General features: G+C 38.6%; 4 protein-coding genes across 4 annotated transcripts; 1 reads left to right on the top strand and 3 right to left on the bottom strand.

The window, feature by feature from the left end:
* The first annotated feature begins 74 nt into the window (after nt 1-74).
* On the top strand, nt 75-9485 carry LOC117289123 (N-acetylgalactosaminyltransferase 7-like). Its single transcript, XM_033770140.1, has 10 exons — nt 75-1411; nt 1908-2188; nt 2584-2750; nt 3325-3538; nt 4448-4624; nt 5017-5134; nt 7097-7321; nt 7813-7920; nt 8210-8335; nt 8864-9485. The coding sequence occupies exons 1-10, from the start codon at nt 1208-1210 to the stop codon at nt 9008-9010; spliced, it is 1767 nt and encodes a 588-aa protein (XP_033626031.1). The 5' UTR covers nt 75-1207; the 3' UTR covers nt 9011-9485.
* An 88-nt stretch (nt 9486-9573) lies between these two features.
* LOC117289251 lies at nt 9574-11946 on the bottom strand. The gene is made up of 2 exons (XM_033770289.1): nt 11480-11946; nt 9574-10849 (listed from the first exon to the last, which is right to left on the bottom strand). Exons 1-2 carry the CDS (start codon nt 11630-11632, stop codon nt 10364-10366), a joined length of 639 nt encoding a protein of 212 aa, XP_033626180.1. The 5' UTR covers nt 11633-11946; the 3' UTR covers nt 9574-10363.
* Nucleotides 11947-12690: 744 nt separating this feature from the next.
* LOC117289046 lies at nt 12691-14544 on the bottom strand. The gene is made up of 3 exons (XM_033770012.1): nt 14472-14544; nt 14145-14267; nt 12691-12885 (listed from the first exon to the last, which is right to left on the bottom strand). Exons 1-3 carry the CDS (start codon nt 14508-14510, stop codon nt 12691-12693), a joined length of 357 nt encoding a protein of 118 aa, XP_033625903.1. The 5' UTR covers nt 14511-14544.
* Nucleotides 14545-16759: 2215 nt separating this feature from the next.
* LOC117293301 (nucleolin-like) lies at nt 16760-18857 on the bottom strand. The gene is made up of 2 exons (XM_033775549.1): nt 18624-18857; nt 16760-18185 (listed from the first exon to the last, which is right to left on the bottom strand). Exons 1-2 carry the CDS (start codon nt 18844-18846, stop codon nt 18082-18084), a joined length of 327 nt encoding a protein of 108 aa, XP_033631440.1. The 5' UTR covers nt 18847-18857; the 3' UTR covers nt 16760-18081.
* Between the last annotated feature and the right edge of the window lie 421 nt (nt 18858-19278).

Raw genomic sequence — 19278 nt, 5'->3', positions numbered from 1 at the left:
CTCCACGGCAGTAGAATAAAGCAAGACAGTTCCCTAAGAACAACTCTGCATGGCAAGTAGATACACACATGGTGTTACCGCAAAACAAACATACATTGATACCTCACCATGCAATGCCTCAAATCCTATAAAATATTGTTGTTGTTATCTATGTTTGTATGTACACTTTTATAAACATCTTGCCTGAATTTACGAAAGCAATTTATTAAAAACAAAGTTTTACAAATTTATCAGTAAAGTCGATCACGTTTACGTATATTTCGTTAATTATTATCAAAAATACTATTAATTTAAAAAAAAGTGGTACATTTACTAATAATAACTCAACATTGGGTGTTTGTGATCAAGTACAAAGCTGTTCCGTGTTGTTTGACTTTGATTAATCACTTCAGAATTTTAAAGTCAGGCTGATTTTGAGACATCAAGCTTTTTATCTTTGAGAGGCCCTTTATTTTGACTTGAAGTGTGCTTAAAAACAGACAGACGGTGCATGCAGATGGTTCATGAAATTGCATTATTTACATTTTGAACTTTCTGTTTGGGCCGGAAGGAAAGGTCAAAGTGGGGTCACCTTTTTTGAGGAGTCTTCGATTAGAATTCAAATATTCAAATATTTTTAATAACTAGAAATTTCAAGGGGGTTTATTGGACCGTCAAGTTTTGGCTTCACAGTCCGTTACCATGGTGCAGTGACGGGTGTGTTGTCAACAAAGGAAAATATTACGTCACCGCTCAGTGTGCACACACACATACAGCCAGCCTTCTGGGGCAGTGTACACACAACACTGATTTAATGATCGATTTTTCACGTTACATACATTAAATAAATCACTGCATTAGCTTGAAATAAAGGCCGAGACAGCTATGTAGGAAATGTCATCTTAGTCTTATCACATTACATATCATTGCCAGTTTCTAGGGGCACATTGGTCTTCAGTTACACAGCGTTATCTCCTTAGGGTCGTGGTTGTAGTGTCTCTCTGTGAGAGTTGGAGTCACGCCTGGAGCCCCCCCAAACCACACCATTCAACGTGGATTATTTCATTGTTAATAATAGGATCCAGTTGAGAATGCTCGGTTGACTGTGAAAACCTTACAAAGATGGCTCTTTCAAAGCTGTGTCCATAAGGAACATAACGAGGAACTTTAGACTCTTAAGTTTCGTAGGGAGGGATTCCTTCAAGATTGACTTAAAGACTCCCAAGGTATGGGCAGCAGTCGTGACGGTACGGGGTGTATTCAGTCACTGAGACGGCAGGTTACAACGATGAGGATACGGTGCATGTACGGCTCCTGCGGCCGTAAGAAGACGGTACTAATGGCCATAGTATGCGGTGTGTGTCTGTTCTTCTTACATGGGAAGATATCGGAGTCATATGATGGCCAGACAGAAAGACAAAGGAGGTCAGAGGTAAGTAGTTCTACCTAGTGCCAATTGTCGTGTTATCATTTACCCGTCAGTATAGTTAAAACAGTGTATAGGCCTAACATTACCACTGCGCAGGGAATATAGGTTGCAACATGGCTGGCCTTCATGTTTTAGGTTTTTTTATGAGAAGATATAGATCAAATTTACCAAATGAAGACAACTTCCTTTAAACAAAATCCAATCTTTCACCTTAACCATGAATAGTACACTACATTACATCTATCCATGCAAAAAAATCGATCCACACATTACACACAAACAAATGTTGTTTTTGGAATTTAGCTAACAACCCCAGCTCTCCCTCATCTCTTGTACACATTTATTTATTATTTGCTATAACACTATATTATTTTGTAATGACTTCTATGCACCCATCGTCACATTGAATTGAATTGAAAACCACGTCAGGTCATTTTGGTTTGTGTGCATTTGGTAACAGCTAAAACTATTTCATCTTTTCAATTTTCCTAAACTATAGAGAGGAATCTTCAGTTTTCTCCAATCTTTTAAATTTGGTGGCGGTTCCAAACCCAAGTCCACGGGTGCCGTCTACGGTGCCATCTACCGGGACATCACGGGTAACTTCGAGCCCCCGAGGGAGCCGTCAAGACACGGCGTGGGCGAGATGGGGATGTCCGTCACCTTCGAAGATTGGGAGAAGGCTGCTGTGGAAAACAGCGTACGGGAGTACGCTATGAATATGTACGGCAGTGATAAGATCTCACTAGATAGATCGTTACCTGATCTCAGAGACCCGCAGTGAGTATTACAGTAATCTGTCCTTCTCATACGAAAAATGTAAACATGGAAAAGTCACAGGAGTATTTACCGGTCTATATGGCCCTACCTGTAAGTCGGTTATTTCAAACACCCTTGGGCCCCCTGAAATGCTCTTTCAAATACATTTTGCTCAACATATATATAATTGATGATTTGTCTGTTTGTCTGAATATATAGACTGTTCTCTACAAGCATCGGCTTACTCTTTTGTACACTCTTGTATGCTCTATTTCGTTACCTTACTATGTACTGTTATATTCTCATATTGAAATTATTTCCAAAAAGAGTACGGAATAAACGTATTGAAGTGAATTGAATTGAATGATCCCATCCGACTATTGTTCATTCTGATCTAATTTTCCCACGTATATCAGATGCAAGCATTGGCACTATCTTGAAGATCTACCACAGGTCTCAGTGGTAATAGCTTTCCATGATGAAGGGTGGTCCACACTCATACGTACTGTGCACAGTGTCATCAACAGAAGTCCCCCATACCTCCTTAAGGAAATCTTACTTGTGGATGACTACAGTACGAGAAGTAAGTTTGGGTGATGATGAGAAACTATGATCTTGGAGCAAAATCATTGGGCCTGATGAATGGATCATAAGAAGCAGTGTCTTATTGAATCCGTAAATCCAATTTCATAGAGCGGCTTAAACACAACAACAGTATGCTTGCCACAATATGATTTCAGCCAAATTACAATGTCATAATCACAAGCTGACAAATTTTGCTTAGCAAAAGAATGTTAAGCAAATTTGTCAGCATTCGCCATTGAATGCGTTGTTAGTTGACTTACTGCACATCAGCTGGCGACTTGCCGTGAAAAATCTCACAAAGACGACTTACTGTAAAAGTATCACTCACCCTGATATTTAAACCTACACTGTCGCAGAACAATGGTCAGTTTTTAATACCCTGATGAGAGTATAATTTTGGCAGGAATATTGCACGAGTATTCACATTGTGAACAAGCGCTCACAAATTCTATTAAAAAACAATTATCGGGGGGGGGGTTCTTTTCTTAAAAGCTAGATTTGCTAGATAAATGATTTGTTTTCTTAAAAGAATAACAATGATGGATTATGACCTTTTACTAATTTATTTGCAGAGCATCTGCGTAAGCAGTTAGATGACTACATAAAAACTGTGAAGCTAGCAGGGATAGTCAAACTGATCCGTACCCGTAAACGAGAGGGTGTGATCGGGGCAAGGATGTATGGGTTCACTCGAGCCTCAGCCCCGGTCATCGTATCCATGGACGCTCACTGCGAGGTCGGAACAAACTGGCTTGCTCCACTGCTCTCTGTCTTGGCTACGAATCGGTGAGTGTTAGCTATAGGAACACTTTGCTTAAGAAAAAGAAAGTCCCATTGGAAATTACAGATACACGGTTAAGAGGATTAAATATTATACACGAACCAGTTGGTTATTGTTTTCCAGTTACTGCAGGATGAAATATTAACATTTCGAGGCCATCATCTAAGCTCTTCAAATGTTTGGCCAGGATCGTACGCATCTCACCGCCTTCTCGTCTGCTATAGAAGCATGCTGCTATCAGAAAAAGCTGCTGGGCCAAAAACAAAACAATTGATAATCTAGATGAATAACCATATAGTAATTTTCGCATGAAAGTTATTACTTTGTATTTGTGTATGTTGGAGGGTTGTTCATCACAATCTCAAAACAAATAGCTGTTAAAGACACTGGACACTATTGGTAACTGTCAAAGACAAATCTTCTCACTTGGTGTATCTCAACATTTGCATAAAATAACAAACCTGTGAAAATTTGAGCTCAGCTGGTCATCGAAGTTGCGAGATAATAATGAAAGAAAAAACACCCTTGTCACACGAAGTTGTGTGCTTTCAGATGCTTGATTTCGAGACCTCAAGTTCTAAACTTGAGGTCTCGAAATCAAATTTGTGGAAAATTACTTCTTTCTCGTAAACTACGTCACTTCAGAGGGAGACGTTTTTCACAGTTTGTTATACTATCAACCTCTCCCCATTACTCACTACCAAGTAAGGTTTTATGCTGATAATTATTTTGAGTAATTACCAATAGAGTCCACTGCCTTTAAGCATCTAGTCAAAGTTTCTCTAGCACTTATGTTCTCCCTGATCTCGTTCCGTGTTCAATAACGAGAATTTTATTCAAGTTTTGCGGGCATTACCTCAATATTATGTGTAACACATGTTAATCAATTCATATTTAACTTTATCCCACGTCAGGACATCGATAGCTGTACCAATAATCGATATAATTGATAACATGGATTATCGACTATACCCACAAGGTAGTGGAAGGCTGGCCCGTGGGATGTTCGATTGGAATATGGATTATAAACGGGTCCAAAAATTACCAGATAGAGAGAGGAAAGCTCGTCGGTATAAAACAGAACCTTACAGGTAAATATGAAACCAGATGGACCCTCACAGAGGGTTCTATTTAAAAAAAAAATAGATATATATTGGACTAAATTTTCTTGAATTATTTTGGAGAATGCCAACAACAGTTTGTTCTACAAAGCGACGCAAACGTCATGGGTTTGAATCCCACCGAGTAATTAGCCTGTCGATTTTTTCCCTCAAAGTACTGAGTATACAGTGTTTAATTCTAAGGTTTTTAAGTAAATAATCTCAATTTCGCTTTGTTCTTTGTTGTATCGTCCTCTTATAACGTTGTTCCTGTTATAGAGGTCACTAGGCGAGTCCAGGTGACCTTGTTTTGACGAGAGTCGACTGTATACTAAACATTCAGCATAGCATTTGATTTTGAACTTTTATCTTTCTTCCATCAGGTCTCCTGCATTTTCAGGGACGGTATTTGCAATGTACAAATCTTACTTTCTTGAGCTCGGAGGCTTCGACCTCGGGCTGAAGATGTACGGAGGAGAAAACTTCGAGCTGTCTCTGAAGGTAAACATCGCGGTTGTGATAAAATATAATAATCATAATTATTTCTTACAAAGCGCACATTACAATAACTTATCCATGCGTTTTTCATTCGGCTAGTGCCTTTGTCGTTGGGCCAATAATATTCATGTAATATTGCTAAGCTCCCTTGAAAGTATACAGACCAGGGCTGCTGTGGCACTCAAAAGGTTTTTTTCAAACACATACCGACCTGTAAAGGTGTTTTGCTCAAAAACATAAGCGTCATGATGGGGATTCGAACCCACATTCTGATAACTAAAAACCCACAGGGGCCAATTTCATAGAGCTGTTCAAGCCCCAAATTTTGCTTAGGCAAAAAATATTTGCTTAGTAAAATAAGATTAACGGCTAAGACTCCACTCAATTGTTATGCTAAGTAAACATACCACCCCCTTTATCAAGGGTATACATGATGTTATTGTCTTTATTACTGTCTTTATTTGATAGTCTTCAATGTTGTAAACAATTATGTTGCGTATTTGCGTAAAACAAAGAATTTTTACAAAAATGGTAAACTCTGGAGACGAAACTGTTCTCATTTTATGAAATTGAAATTATACTTATTCATAAAAGTCGATAAAAGGATGGTTTGTTTACGTTTATCTGTAATTGTAACGTGTCTCATTGATGTGACATATTCTTGCGGTCACTATTTTAACATTAATAATAATAACATAATAACTTTCGATTTATATAGCGCCTAATAACTAACACTTAATTCTCTAAGCGCTTTACATTCTAAAGCGTACCAGCAGCGATACAAGTTATGCAAGGGACTCAACTTCAGTCAATTTCCTGCCATTTTGTGAGCTATGGTCTGCAGCAAGTTTGGAGCTATAAGGTGTGATGGCGCAAATTTAAAAGGAAAAACAAAAGTCGCCGAGGGCAAAGAGGGATCCGGACCGCTGGACCTACCCCCATGGGATCCACGTCTTAAGCCCGGTTCATACTTCTTGCGAAATGCAAATGTGATGTTGCAGCGAATTTTTCGCAGGAGTTGATCACAAGTCAACTGACGTGAGTTATTCGTTGCGAATTTATGATGTCAAAATTCCTATCGCATTCGCATTCGTAGGAAAAATTAACCGGGCTTTAGCCGTGAAGGTCTACAGTGGTGTCTCTGTGTAGTCTACTTTCAGATTGAAGCTTTGGGTTCCCTTGAATGTCCCGATCTCCTTCCAGGTTCGGTTCCCCTTCCTCAACATCGCAGTGAAAGGAACATCAATCTTCCCCTGCTGGATGTTCACCTGAACTCTCAGCATGGTTTGAGCTTTGACCGTAGCGGGCAGATTAAAGCTCCACTCATCAGATTGGGTGTTGGAACTACCCTTGTTTTCACCGACTGAGAAAGAGTTACTCACACTCATCTTGATTTCCCCATCGGCGATAAATGGCACGCCCGTTGAGAAAGTCGTCTCGACGCTGACGCAGTGTGTTCTGCCAGTGCCATTGGTAAGTCTTAGTTGTGGTGACTGAGCGCTTTGCTCCCCAAGATGCTTGGTGGTTCCACACTGGAGTCATACGCTGAGACAGGTTGACAAGAGAGTAAGGGGTTGCCGAATTAACCCAGCTGCAATGTCAAACTCCCATGCTCAGTATCTCTGTCGGATGGTAAGGCTAAAGATGAGGTAAAAGAAAAGATGAAGTCATTTAGTTTAAAAGAAATGCATGTACAGCATCTATTGTGAACTTATTGTCATTCGATGACTCAAGATCGAAGCTTTTTCTTTAGTAGTGAGGAAAGGTCATTGACCTCCGGTAGGGTCACCTGGGCAGAGTCCTCAGACAATGTGAGGCGTAGTTCTGATCTGAGAGTCACTGACTTGTGAGCAACTTCTCAATCAGTTCGTTCTTAGAGGTGATGTTAACTTGACCTTGATTTGGCTTAAAATGTGAAAGTACTTGTATGTATACTGACTCATAGTGTCAATCGTGTTTTAACAGAACATTGCTAGGGTTGCCGAGGTATGGATGGACGAGTACAAGGACTACCTGTATGCCAGCAGGCCCTACATGAGGGCGCCCTCCTTCAATATCGGTGACGTCAGCAGGCAGGTTCTACTACGTCGCGAGAAGAAATGTCAGAGTTTTGGGTGGTACCTGAATGAAGTGGCGTATGATTTGACCAGTAACTACCCTCTACCACCTAAACTCGTTGTGACTGGCGAGGTAAGAGATATAGGTCTTATGCTAAACATACATTTTGGTATTGTGTACCCGGCTGTTAAGAAAAGTAAATTTTGAAAATAAACTACCAAGTTTTTAAAGGTAAATGTGTTATATTACTTTATGCGATTCAACATACAAATACGTTAATCTTGTTAACACCCTAGGCAAACTAATTCATCTGAGTCCAGATACAACATTGAGAATACAGTCTCACTTTTGCAACAATCTGTTGAGTGAAACTTGTTGTTTTCCACTTCCAATTACCATTTTAACACAGACACTTCTTACTTGTCCGTGTATTTAATGGCTCTAAGGTGCACAGCGTGATGAGATCATTGTATATGGAGCACTTTGATTTAGTCTAGATCCTATCTTCCTTTCTCCTTTTTGGGGGAGGTGATGATTTAAACTCCATTATACTTAAATGATATTGGATATACATGTATTCCTCCTTCCATTACCGCACTTGCATTTTTCATTTCCTTTTCCAGATTCGTGGACTTGACACTGAGTTTTGTTTAGATACAAAAAACAAGGTACCCGTCAACGAAGGAGTGGAGTTAACTATGTACAAATGTCACGGCATGGGTGGGAACCAGGTAAAACTTATGATATGCAGTAAAGAAATAACTTCATGTACTTTTCCCCTCTTTGGATTATCTATTTTTCAATCGACTGCTATTAAATTTATTATCTACCTTTTGTGTTTTTAATGATGTTAAAATGATGTGCATGCCAATTGTTTGATAGTTTGACATTATACATGTACATGTACCATAACTATGATAAATGGACCTCATAACACGAAGTAAATGCAGTTATGCTCGTGGACGGACGTCACAATGATAAATTTAATAGCTGTTTGTTTAAATCTTTTTGCTGTCCTAGTTCTTTCGCCTGACCACTGCTGGTGATATACGAGTTAACGATCTCTGCCTTGGACAGAGGGCACAAACTGTAATTATCACAGCCTGTAATAGTCCAAATGTCATCACAGATTGGCAATATAATCAGGTAATTAATGGCATTAATCTCACTAATTGGCTTAACACAAAAATAGTTATTACAGATAATTTAACGATTGGTTTTTACTGAGAAGAAAAACAAACAATTCCTCAACGGTACTGACCGAGTCTGCATTTCTGTAAAGGGCGAGAAAATTGAACTGCCCAATTGCGGAAATCAAAACGAACACATTCAAAATATGCACACAGTCCCGGGTATGTTTTTTAACGTTTTATTAAAAGTGGAGGACGGAAATAAATGTACTTTCCAGAAATGTGATATACCATTCAGAGAACTATTTGTACACAAAATACAAATTTATGTAAACTGACATGAAAATGGCACGCAAATAAATGTTACATACAATTTACAGTTTGTAGATTAGAGAGGGAAAGGGTGGGGGGGGGGGGGGTTAAAACAAGAAGGTTGACACTAATTTTGGGCTAGACTGTCATAACTTAAAGGGAAAAATAAAACGAAGCCAGATCACCACATAATTTTGAACTCTAAGTAATTGCATCGGTCTATTTCTTATAGGAGAAGAGCACCCTCATGCGACGAAGTCAACACAAGTGTCTTGAACGAGCTGGTCTCAAGATACAAGTATCCTCATGCGGGAGGAATTATGATCCTCAGCTCTGGACATTCGATGATCCTTTCCTTTTGGACACACTGGTGATCTGATTGGTTGAGGTGCCTTCATTTTATGTTAATTTGAGCTATTGGTGATCTGATTGGTTGAGGTGTTTCAATCTTTGAGCTATTAGTGATCGGATTGGTTGATGTGTCTCAGTCTTTGAGCTACTGGTGATCTGATTGGTTGAGATGTTTCAAGTCTTGTTTGTCTAAGCTACTAGTGATCTAGTGGTCTAGTTTGGATGGCTGCAATTTTCGTTCTGGCCACCTTTATTTCCTATCATGTTTATGCAATTGGTCCGTGTTGACGATTTCCACATAAGTTATACACTGTACTCATCAAACCAATGTAGTGTGTGTTGCTCTGAACGTTACCACCAATTCTTTTTCACAAGTGGTCCGTCAGTAATTCGAAATAAAACATTTTGTACTTGTTCATTGCTATAAATTTTTGACAAATCATAAACTTGTGATTCGAAATCAGAAACATGGAAAGTGCGGCGAAGTTTGCGTATGGAATGGTTTTCTATAGGGGTGCTGATTTTTACGATGTTACGAAATATTGTTAATTTTAACTGATTTTCATATTTGTAATGTAAATATTTAACAACACAGCTTTTAAAAATTACATTGTTTAAGTATTTTTTAGCCTTTTAAAACTATCCTTTTGTTGTAGCAATGAGTAATTTGTTTGTTGTTATTTCCGAATGTACATACATGTCAAGTACTTCGTTCTCATTGAGTTTTGCAATGGCTGTACCGTGAAACCTCAATTTTTTATAATTGAATAAAAGTGAAAACAAAGTCAGGCTGTGATGCATGAGTGTTAGTTTCCAGAATGTACAAAGCTTTACTATTGTCAGATGTGTATGGACGAGTTCAACAGAGTTGATTGGAGGGGAAAGGTCAAGTCAAGATGAACAAAATATGAATAGAATTTTAAAAAGGGGAAACAAATATCCCTTTGCCCTAAATGTTTCTGCAGATCAGTTGTACACTGAACATTGTATTCTGTTGAGCAAGGTTTAGTTACATAACCAAGTCATGCATAATCTCATTTCATACTGTACCGTATTTATGACCATAACGGTTTCACGCCATTTTTCGGCAACTCCTGGCTCGGCAAACCTGATTTGTAAGGATGGGTGTGTTTATGTCAACTTGGAAAGAAGTAACCGCCGTTTCTTTGTACTACTAAAATACCATGGCTGCGTTCGTTCTACGCACTGTTTCCATGCTCCAGTTCAAACTGAATCACAACAGATTGCTTGTAACTCGTTTAAAGACGCTAAAGTAGCTAACAACAATCCACCATCAATATTGGAAACTTGAAATGCCCGTTCTCTCATTATAGTGTGGTTATTTCTGGTAAACCATGCAACCATACCATGATGGAGATACTCAACTAGTGAGGTCATCGCATTGCAAATAGGCAGGCTGGCAGGGATGCTGTCCAGTGATTAGTTGCCATGACAATGTTGTCCTCCCCTGGTTTACATCTAAAGCGCCCTCTGTCGTCATCGGAAAGATGCCACATTCTAGATGGAGCTCCGGCAAGATAAAAATGGCAGCGAATCTGCTCAAACAGACGGTGAACCAAACAAGGATTAATACTGTCAGACTCACTAGGAAAAAATGGGACAGAGAGTCCATTAGCCCCGTCCAGTCATCACACTCAAGGATGCTCCCTTTAAGTGGGATCTCCAATTCGGAGCGTTGGGGGCGGTGCTGCTGACGCCCAAGTTGAACTTTTAGTTTTTTAACTTTTGCCGTGAGTTGTAGCAGGGTGTCCTTGAGGGAGTCTCGTTCTAGAGCGAGCTGTCGTTCTTCTCTAATGAGTACGAACTCTCGCTGGATGTCGGACGACCTACGCCGACGTCGACGAACCTATAGAAGAGTGAAATTAAATCTATGTAGATTTGGCAGGAGATTCAGCCCCGCCCCCCCCCCCCTCCCGGAGATTATGGTGCCCCCCCCCTCCAAATACGGGTAACTATTTACAAACTACTTCTGATAGCGCCATCCTACTGCTTACGTTTTTTTTTCCCTTTGGGGGACAGATTCTACGGCGTACGTTTTTTTCCCTTTGGGGGACAGATTCTACGGCGGACCGATTTTCCTGGCTCATTATAAAGAAAGTGTTAGCGGATTGATACAATATTCACGCGCAAAATGGTTTTTGTTTTGTGACAAAAGTGAGTAAGTCGTGCCCTTAACTCCCCTTGTGATATATGCAATTCACTTTTGATATAAAAAAAAAAACGAGTCGTCATAATATTATACAACTGTGTGTATGTACACGATGTATAACGGTTCGTACAAAGTACATAGGCAGTCGTCCAAAACAGTTTTCATCACTGGGACCTCACTTTAACAATGTTGTATCAAACAGTCCTCAAAATCAAACAGTTACCTGCAAATGAGCGTACGACATAAAAGCATTGCATCCTTCAATACATCATTGTCATCCCATAAGAATACAAAATAAATAGGCCTATGTATCGTCACTTGTTTTACCTTGTTGATGTCAGCAATCTCAACGTTGCTATGGGATCTCCGCAACACTCGCTTCTCATCACAACCAGTCGATTTACCAAGTTGAGAGTGTTCTGTCATGTTCGGCTGTAGTAAGTGATCTGGAAAAGCAGTACTACTGTCTACCGGCCTCATTAAACAACAATTATCACTGGTTGTCCTAGATATTCTACACACCGTTTGCAATGCAGTTGTGATATAGTTTATTTCCGATGGTAGAGTTATATACAGTCAACCGAGAACGTGTCTCAATTCTAAATGATCTGGAAAAGCAGTACAACTATATATCTACCGGCTTCATTAAACGATAATTATCACTGGTTGTCCTAGAAACTATGCTACACACCGTTTGCAATGCAGTTGTAAAATAGGTTATTTCCCATGGTAGAGTATACAGTCAACCGAGAATGTGTCTCAATTCTGTAATCCAACAGAGTGCATTATTACAGTCATCCAATACAGCCGCTATTCAAAATTCTATAGCGTGACGTTGGTGTATTTATAGCTGCTGTGTTTATACCAGGGGTCCCCGGTGTCAAATACTATGCAAACTTCACCGATAAGCTGACCTGGTTGAACTCTGCTTTATTATCAGTGAACCAAATATACCAGATTATAATAAAAAAGAAAAATTCTCTTCAAATTTTTAAGTTGTTTTGTAAAAAGAATTCCTCTGATATAATATGCATTAATATTTTCATACTAAATTTCTAGATTATCAAAATTCTGATTTTTTCACGTTACCTTCAAGATATCTACAACTCAAAATAATATGCCAAAAATGATCAACCTTTAAAGGTATAACACATGCATGGTATTGACTAAAACAAAAACAATTCCGATTTGCAATCCTATACAGCTTACTTTTTAATAAACTTGATGCACAAGTACCGTTATGGTAATAAGAAATAATTTCCGTATAGGCCTTTACGTAGGACTGTGTCAGAGAAAATGAGTCCTTCCCCTCTGTTTTTATTTCAATTGCCAGTTTCTCAAAGATAAGCGTGTATGGGCATATACATGTTTACACAAAGAACACGTTGTATGTTTGGCTTCAACTCTCGAAGACATGGTAAAACATGTCATAGATTTGTTGTTTGGTGTGAAAACTATAAAGCATTGGCATATACCTTTATAAACCAAAGAAAGTTTACTTGTAGCTTAGACAGGGCTCCCTCTGGAGTCCTTCATAGTCAATGTTCTTGGAAACAAAGTTCATGTGGAGTCTGCAGGCATCTTATGATGTATGATATTAAGACCATAAGACAGGAGCAAATCAAGATACGGTTGCATACATGAGCTGTCCGTGCGTCTCTGTGCTTTAGTACTAGCCTCTCACGTCGTTTCTCGTACAGTTCAGCACAGTCACTTAGCTTCATCTCAAGCTGCTGGAAAAATAATGGAAAAAAAGAAGAAAAAACTGAATTAGGCCTTAACTTACGGAAGCGCATTTTATTGCCGCCCCATGAATAACACAAAATCTCTCTTATCGTGTTTACGTACACGATAACTTCAAAACTTATCATGTACGTACACGATAAGTTTACGTGTACGTACATTATAAGATAGATTTGATACATGTAGCGGCCTTTTATACGCATCCGTACTAACGGGTGTTCCACAAAACACAAAGGAGTTGATCCCTGAGGAAAAGTGATACGAACATTAAATATATATAGATTTTTTTACAACAATTACATTTTGAGCGTCTGTACCTCAATTTGATTTTCTATGTATAGTTCCACACGAAACAAACTGTTCAGGAGCCTTACCAATATAGATTAAGATGTTAAATTTGCATTTGGGATAAAGAATATTAATTTTGGTTTTTACCCTTACACCGATGTGTGTTTGCACCTATATGAGTGCTTTCCCGAGTTCTGAGCAAAACAATCACTGGCAATTGTATAATATGTTGAGATTAGAACATAGAATATAATGCCATTATACAGAAATTACTCGGAATGTTAACCCATTGTTTCAATAATGTGTCCTTTAGGTATGTTGCTTAAATAAATACCAAGACAGAACTGGGAGTCGATGCTGACTCGCCCGGATACAAGGGTTTAAAACAAACCGGATCAGAACCCCCGATGGGAATATGTGGGCGGTAAGTTGACATTCATTTCTAGGTCATAGCAGCCTTCGTGATCTATTTCATTAGATGGATAAGACCACACCGTGTTGATAAAGTTATTGTTTATTAACTTGTCTACCTGTTTCTTTTAGTTATTCATATACTATATTATCTAGTGAGTTGTTATGCGGTTTCATGGTTGAAGGGGTATTCCAACATATGCACAACATAACATTTTTGACTAATTGTTCATCAAAGTTGCAAAAGGAAAGTGAAAGAAGAAAAAACCGTGTTGCAAAAATCTTTGGGCTTGTAGATGCCTCATAAAAGGCTTCTGGCCTGAAGTCTTTTATTACTAATTCTGTGAGAAATTACCTCTATCTAAAAAGGCTACGTTACTTCAGAAGAAGCCGTTTCCGACTGTTTTATACTATCAACAGCTCTCCATTGTTCGTTACAAAGTACGTTTTATGCTAACAATAATTTTGTGTATATACCAATAGTATCCAGTGCCTTTAAAGTGTTTTGAAGCGCAGTTAAAACATACAAGAAGACAAAGAACCAACTTACCCTTAGTCGATCTTGAAGGGCCATGACACCTTCTTTAATCTCTCTCTGTGCGACAGCGTCCCAAGAAAACAACTGACTTGCGTTTTCAAACACAGCTTCATCGCGCTCTTGTGCGTCCGAATCCTGTGTAAAGCATGGGGAAAAAAACATTTTTTACACCAAACTTTATCATCGGCACTCCTGTCAAATCTGTGCTTGAATTCAGCATTCCACAAAGGTACAATTACTGCATCTTAGCGGTGCTCCTATACATTAGAGATTTGATAAACCATAAGCGATTGAAACAATGACCAACAACCTCCAATGACCAAGATGCAATGACTTTACCTGCTTGGTTTGATCTTGGAGGTAGAAATACTCCTCCATGTCTGATGTCTGTCTAAATACATCAATGTCTATGAAGCATATGTCTATATGATGCATTCGTTTTCTTGAAATCTTCGCAGCTGACGTGCATTTCCTACATCACCGTATATACTCAATTGAGCTCATAAATATAAGAAGTATCGATGTTGACGGCCTTGTACAAGAAACATATGATCACGTCTAGTAAACAAATCAACCATGCACCCACGAGTTTATTTTATTGTAAACAGCTCGCATGAAAAAAATCCCAGACAGCTATTACTGTAATGGCATATCCTATATCTTTTATGAATCGGTGGCACATCTTTGCAACTCCACTACATGCCTGGTATCAATGACAATTTTCAAGAAAGCTGAGATGTTTGAAACATTTTGTTTCCGTAATTCCATAATCTAGCCTATGCATATATAACGAAACGAAGAAGAAGGAGAACAAGAAGAAGAAGAAAACAAATTAAAAGTTAAAAATCCCATGCGAGCACTGGCAAGACCCTTTAAAGCAGTGGACACTATTGGTAATTGTCAAAGACTAGCCTCAGAGTTGGTGTATCTCAACATATGCATAAAATAATAAACCTGTGAAAATTTGAGCTCAGTCGGTCATCGAACTTGCGAGATAATAATGAAAGAAAAAACACCCGTGTCACACGAGGTTGTGTGCGTTTAGATGTGTGTTTAAATTCGTGGAAAGTAGACTACTTTCTCGAAAACTATGGTACTTCAGAGGGAGCCGTTTCTCAGAATGTTTTATACCATCAACCTCTCCCCATTACTCGTTACCAAAGAAGGTTTTGTGCTAATAATTGTTTTGAGTAATTACCAACAGTGTCCATTGCCTTTAATCAACCGTCACCTATTAGCACTTTTGTAAATCAATGAAATGATTCATTTCAACTTACCATTGTCGACTTCACGCCAAACCGTCTTGCAAACAGCCGTTTTTATGTGTCTTTATAATTTACCTCATTCAACTGATATGCTATAGCTTTCTTGGGCTTGGAGTGTGTATCCACTGGTTTTTCAAGACATTGTACAAGTAGGCTTCACGGCAGTAATATTTTCTTTATAGACGATTGAGACATTGTTACGGGTTTGGATGACGTATAGAGAATTAATAATACTTTTTAAAAATGTCTTCACTACAAACTGCAAGCACAATGCGTATTGATACTGCAGCCAATGATTAGCATTTCGCTGGAGAATTAGTGTTAAAAATCAATGGATGATTAATTAATAATTAATAACCATTCCCTCGCTGTATCCGGCTGATTTCTAACCGGGTTTATCATCTCTAAAGACTGTTGTATAAAAACCCCATCAACCTTTGACTTGTGCTCAATTGCTTTCAGCGGAACATCTGCGGCTATTCCCACCGAGGGAGGAATTGCTAAGGGATGGCGGATTGATTAAGGGAACACGTTGCCTTGATTGGATGAGTTTGTCTATAAAAAACATTTGTAACCGTTTGTTATAAAATGCATATGGCTGGAAAGATGTTTTAAAAGTAGAATACAATGGTCCACACAAATTTGCCTCGAAATTGCGTGGTTGTCCTTTTACTTTGACTAACACGGTCGGTCATTTATGGGAGTCAAACATTTGATCTGACTCCCATTAATGGCCGACCGTACGGTGTTATTTGACGATGTAAAAGAAAAACCGTGCAATTTCGAGGCATGTTTGTGTGGATTATTGTATTCTACTTTACAACATCTTTCTACCCATATGCATTTTATAACAAACGGTTACAAACTCTTTTCAAAGACCCAAGGCGATCCAAGGCAACGTGTTCCTTTAAAGGCAAAGTGTGTAACCTTTTATACCGTTCGGTTGTTTTAACTCTTACATAAATGTAGTTGTATAGACTATAATCATAAAGCCTGTAAGCACAAAAATTTGCATAGCATTAAATTTCTTCCTCGATAAAAACAATATTACCAACCAAATTTTAGTTTGTTGCATATTGCTTAATACTGGTATTCAGCTGTTGTTTGCTTATCCTGAAAATCAGGTGGAAATTTGGTTGGTAATCCTGTTTTTACTAAGGAAGAAATTTCATGCTAAGCAAATCTGTGTGCTTACATTATAAAATTGGGCCCTGCAAGCAAAGGGTCCGGTTGCAACATCGATACTTTTAAAACATGGTCGACTCAAAAACTCGGACGGAGTTCCCTTTTCTCAAAACAACAACGACATTAAACCAAAACAAAAAATAAGAGCAACACGAAAGAAAAGAAACAGAAACAGTATCCTTTACTTTATTTTTTATTATAGCCCTGAGCGGCCATTTTCCCAGTTGTTGGGGTTTGACATTTAAAAAATGGGGTACATAAGTATTAAAGCTGTGTAAACATGCACTGCAAAAACAGTTGTGTAATTCTTTATTGTATCTATGTATCATCCCCATTACCGTTGGTGAAATTAACACCGTGTCGGTGTTGTCACATAGATACCAAGAGAATCAACTTAACACCCCAGAAATATAAAGCGTCTAAGTAAAAATGTAATTATATATGTCGTTAAATGTTGACATAATCCTGTACAAGTATGGCACTTGCTCGGAGCAGGTGTGTCAACTATAGGCCAAATCATACAAACGGGACTTATTGACTTTAGCAAAAAACGCGGACTGAAAAAAACACTTGCTACAAGAATACTGTGGCAATATTAATATTTTGCTATTAAACAGTCACCTCGTGAAAGTAAAAACTTATTTGCACAATGGTTTTTACTTTTTTAGTAGTTATTCTTTGATTTATTTGTTTTGGTATAATTTGTTATTGATGTTTAACTGCAGACATTATTGTACTCCATAGTAAACTAAATCTACCAGCTCCATTTTACTTGATTTAATCAGTTTAATTATGTGGAAATGTTCAACCATGAGACGAAGGGGCCACACGTACCCCATTAGTTCCAACTGGGGCACATGTTACTCTGACGTCTCACTAGAACTAGTACAATTTTAAACGTAGGACCAATATTTGCTTTTTTACCCTTGCACTGTATACTGTATACCCCCCCCCCCCCCCCAGGACCTTAAAAAAGACCGAAAACATTTGCATATAGCCCGAGTGATACGCTACAGATTTATTTTCACACGACTGGGAAAATAACAGAGTACAAGAGAGGGCACACATATCTAAAATATAACACATTATAATCGGTTTAGAAGGCAACCTAAATAACATTATTTATACCCAAAGCACCAGTTGGTACACAGCTGGAAGGTCATCTGTACATTAATGGTTCATCAACTTCTTAATATGGACCACAATGATGGAGATGCTCCATGGTAGTACATGTACATCTGCTGAAGTTCATTCACTCATTAATGAAAATATATTCCCAGTGCTCTTCCACAGTTGTTTTCCGCATTACTCAGCAGCTTCTGGGCCAACTTCATACCTTCTGCAAAATGCTTTCCGTCCCACTGTGCAGCTCTCATTATGCCTTGTACAATAGAGAACCTGTAGCCCAGGTTGGACTCCTCCGTTGCAGGCACTGACTGACGTCCTACCATAACAGGGCTAGAGAACATGATGCTTTTACAAAAATCTTCATGGAAGGTCTACTTTTTAGGTTTCTTGTCAGGTGGTTCTTCAGTTGGTTGCTCTTTAGCGGAAGGTTCTTGATCTTCATCATTAAGGTCATCACCGTCATCGTCACTTTCATCTATGGAGAAATAAACATTCATATAAAAATAATTTTCATAGACCAGTAAATTTTCGTGACCAATTGACATACTGCTTACATTGTATTGAATGGAAGAAACTTCTTGTGTTTTTCTTTTGGTTAGAATTGTTTGGCTTACCACAGACTCAGTAATGAAATGCATGTATTGCATTGTTTACTTTTTAAGTACCGACAGCAGCCATGCTCTTTTTAGGAAACTCAATGTAATGTTACTACTGGGCAATTCTGACAATATGGGGTCCTACTTCCTTGACAAAATTTGCTGAAACCAGGCTTTGACGAGTAACACAAGATGTAAAATAGTTCAAGCATATCCTTGCTCGGAATAATATGGTTCAAGAAGTACTAGTTTCTACGCACAGTGTTAATGACAGGAAGACAAACTATCATAGCGCCCTCTTTTGTATAAAATAATACCTAAATCGTCATCCTGCGATGCATCTCCAGCGTTGGTTTTTCGGTTGACTGCTGAGCCTTTTGCAATATCAACTTGTGAGGTAAGAAAATCATTTAACTCCTTCTGGATTCCCTGCACTGATTCTCTCAATTTCTCGTTCGTAATCTGACCATTTGTGAGTTCAATTTGATTGCTGAAGCTGTGCTTTTCACCAGTGCGAAGAGAGACCGTAGATGTCACCATGGGCGCCGCCATCTTTATCGAAATACATTGACGTTCTCAGGGGGTAATTTTACGTGCTATCGATCTACACGTCGCAGGCGTTTCACTCGTTACTTGAAAACGAGGTTGCAAGGCCACTTATTTGAAAATAACTGTCTCAATGAGTCAGGCGTTGTGCATGGGGAAAGGAGCGCTGTTATTTTGATCATCATTAGTGCCCATTGTCTCTCTCTGAATGGTGTATAATGATCTGGACGGATACGTGATGCAATCAAGATGAAAATGTAAGTATTGTTGTGTTTTTGTGAAGGTTTCGTAATCAAATTCATGCGGTCTTTTCTTTGCCAGCAATTGCCATTGCCTCTCTCTCCATGCTTGCACATGGAGCTATAAAAATGTTTATAAATTATAGCTCCATGCTTGCACTAAACCATGGAGCAATAAACTAGACTG

This window comes from Asterias rubens, chromosome 1 (genome assembly GCF_902459465.1).
Source record: "Asterias rubens chromosome 1, eAstRub1.3, whole genome shotgun sequence".
Classification (NCBI taxonomy): domain Eukaryota; kingdom Metazoa; phylum Echinodermata; class Asteroidea; order Forcipulatida; family Asteriidae; genus Asterias; species Asterias rubens.
The sequence above is the reverse complement of the archived record's forward strand: the minus strand, read 5'-3'. Positions and strand labels throughout refer to the sequence as shown.

Coding starts and splice junctions, on each gene's coding strand:
- LOC117289123 (XM_033770140.1), top strand. CDS start 1,208: ATGGGCAGCAGTCGTGACGGTACGGGGTGTATTCAGTCACTGAGACGG. Junction 5,135..7,096: donor ACTTCGAGCTGTCTCTGAAG/GTAAACATCGCG, acceptor GTGTTTTAACAG/AACATTGCTAGGGTTGCCGA. Junction 8,336..8,863: donor CAGATTGGCAATATAATCAG/GTAATTAATGGC, acceptor TATTTCTTATAG/GAGAAGAGCACCCTCATGCG.
- LOC117289251 (XM_033770289.1), bottom strand. CDS start 11,632: ATGAGGCCGGTAGACAGTAGTACTGCTTTTCCAGATCACTTACTACAG. Junction 10,850..11,479: donor AGATTGCTGACATCAACAAG/GTAAAACAAGTG, acceptor ACTCTTCTATAG/GTTCGTCGACGTCGGCGTAG.
- LOC117289046 (XM_033770012.1), bottom strand. CDS start 14,510: ATGGAGGAGTATTTCTACCTCCAAGATCAAACCAAGCAG. Junction 14,268..14,471: donor TCCAAGATCAAACCAAGCAG/GTAAAGTCATTG, acceptor TGCTTTACACAG/GATTCGGACGCACAAGAGCG. Junction 12,886..14,144: donor CCCTTCAAGATCGACTAAGG/GTAAGTTGGTTC, acceptor TTATTTTTCCAG/CAGCTTGAGATGAAGCTAAG.
- LOC117293301 (XM_033775549.1), bottom strand. CDS start 18,846: ATGGTGACATCTACGGTCTCTCTTCGCACTGGTGAAAAGCACAGCTTC. Junction 18,186..18,623: donor ATCGCAGGATGACGATTTAG/GTATTATTTTAT, acceptor ATTTCTCCATAG/ATGAAAGTGACGATGACGGT.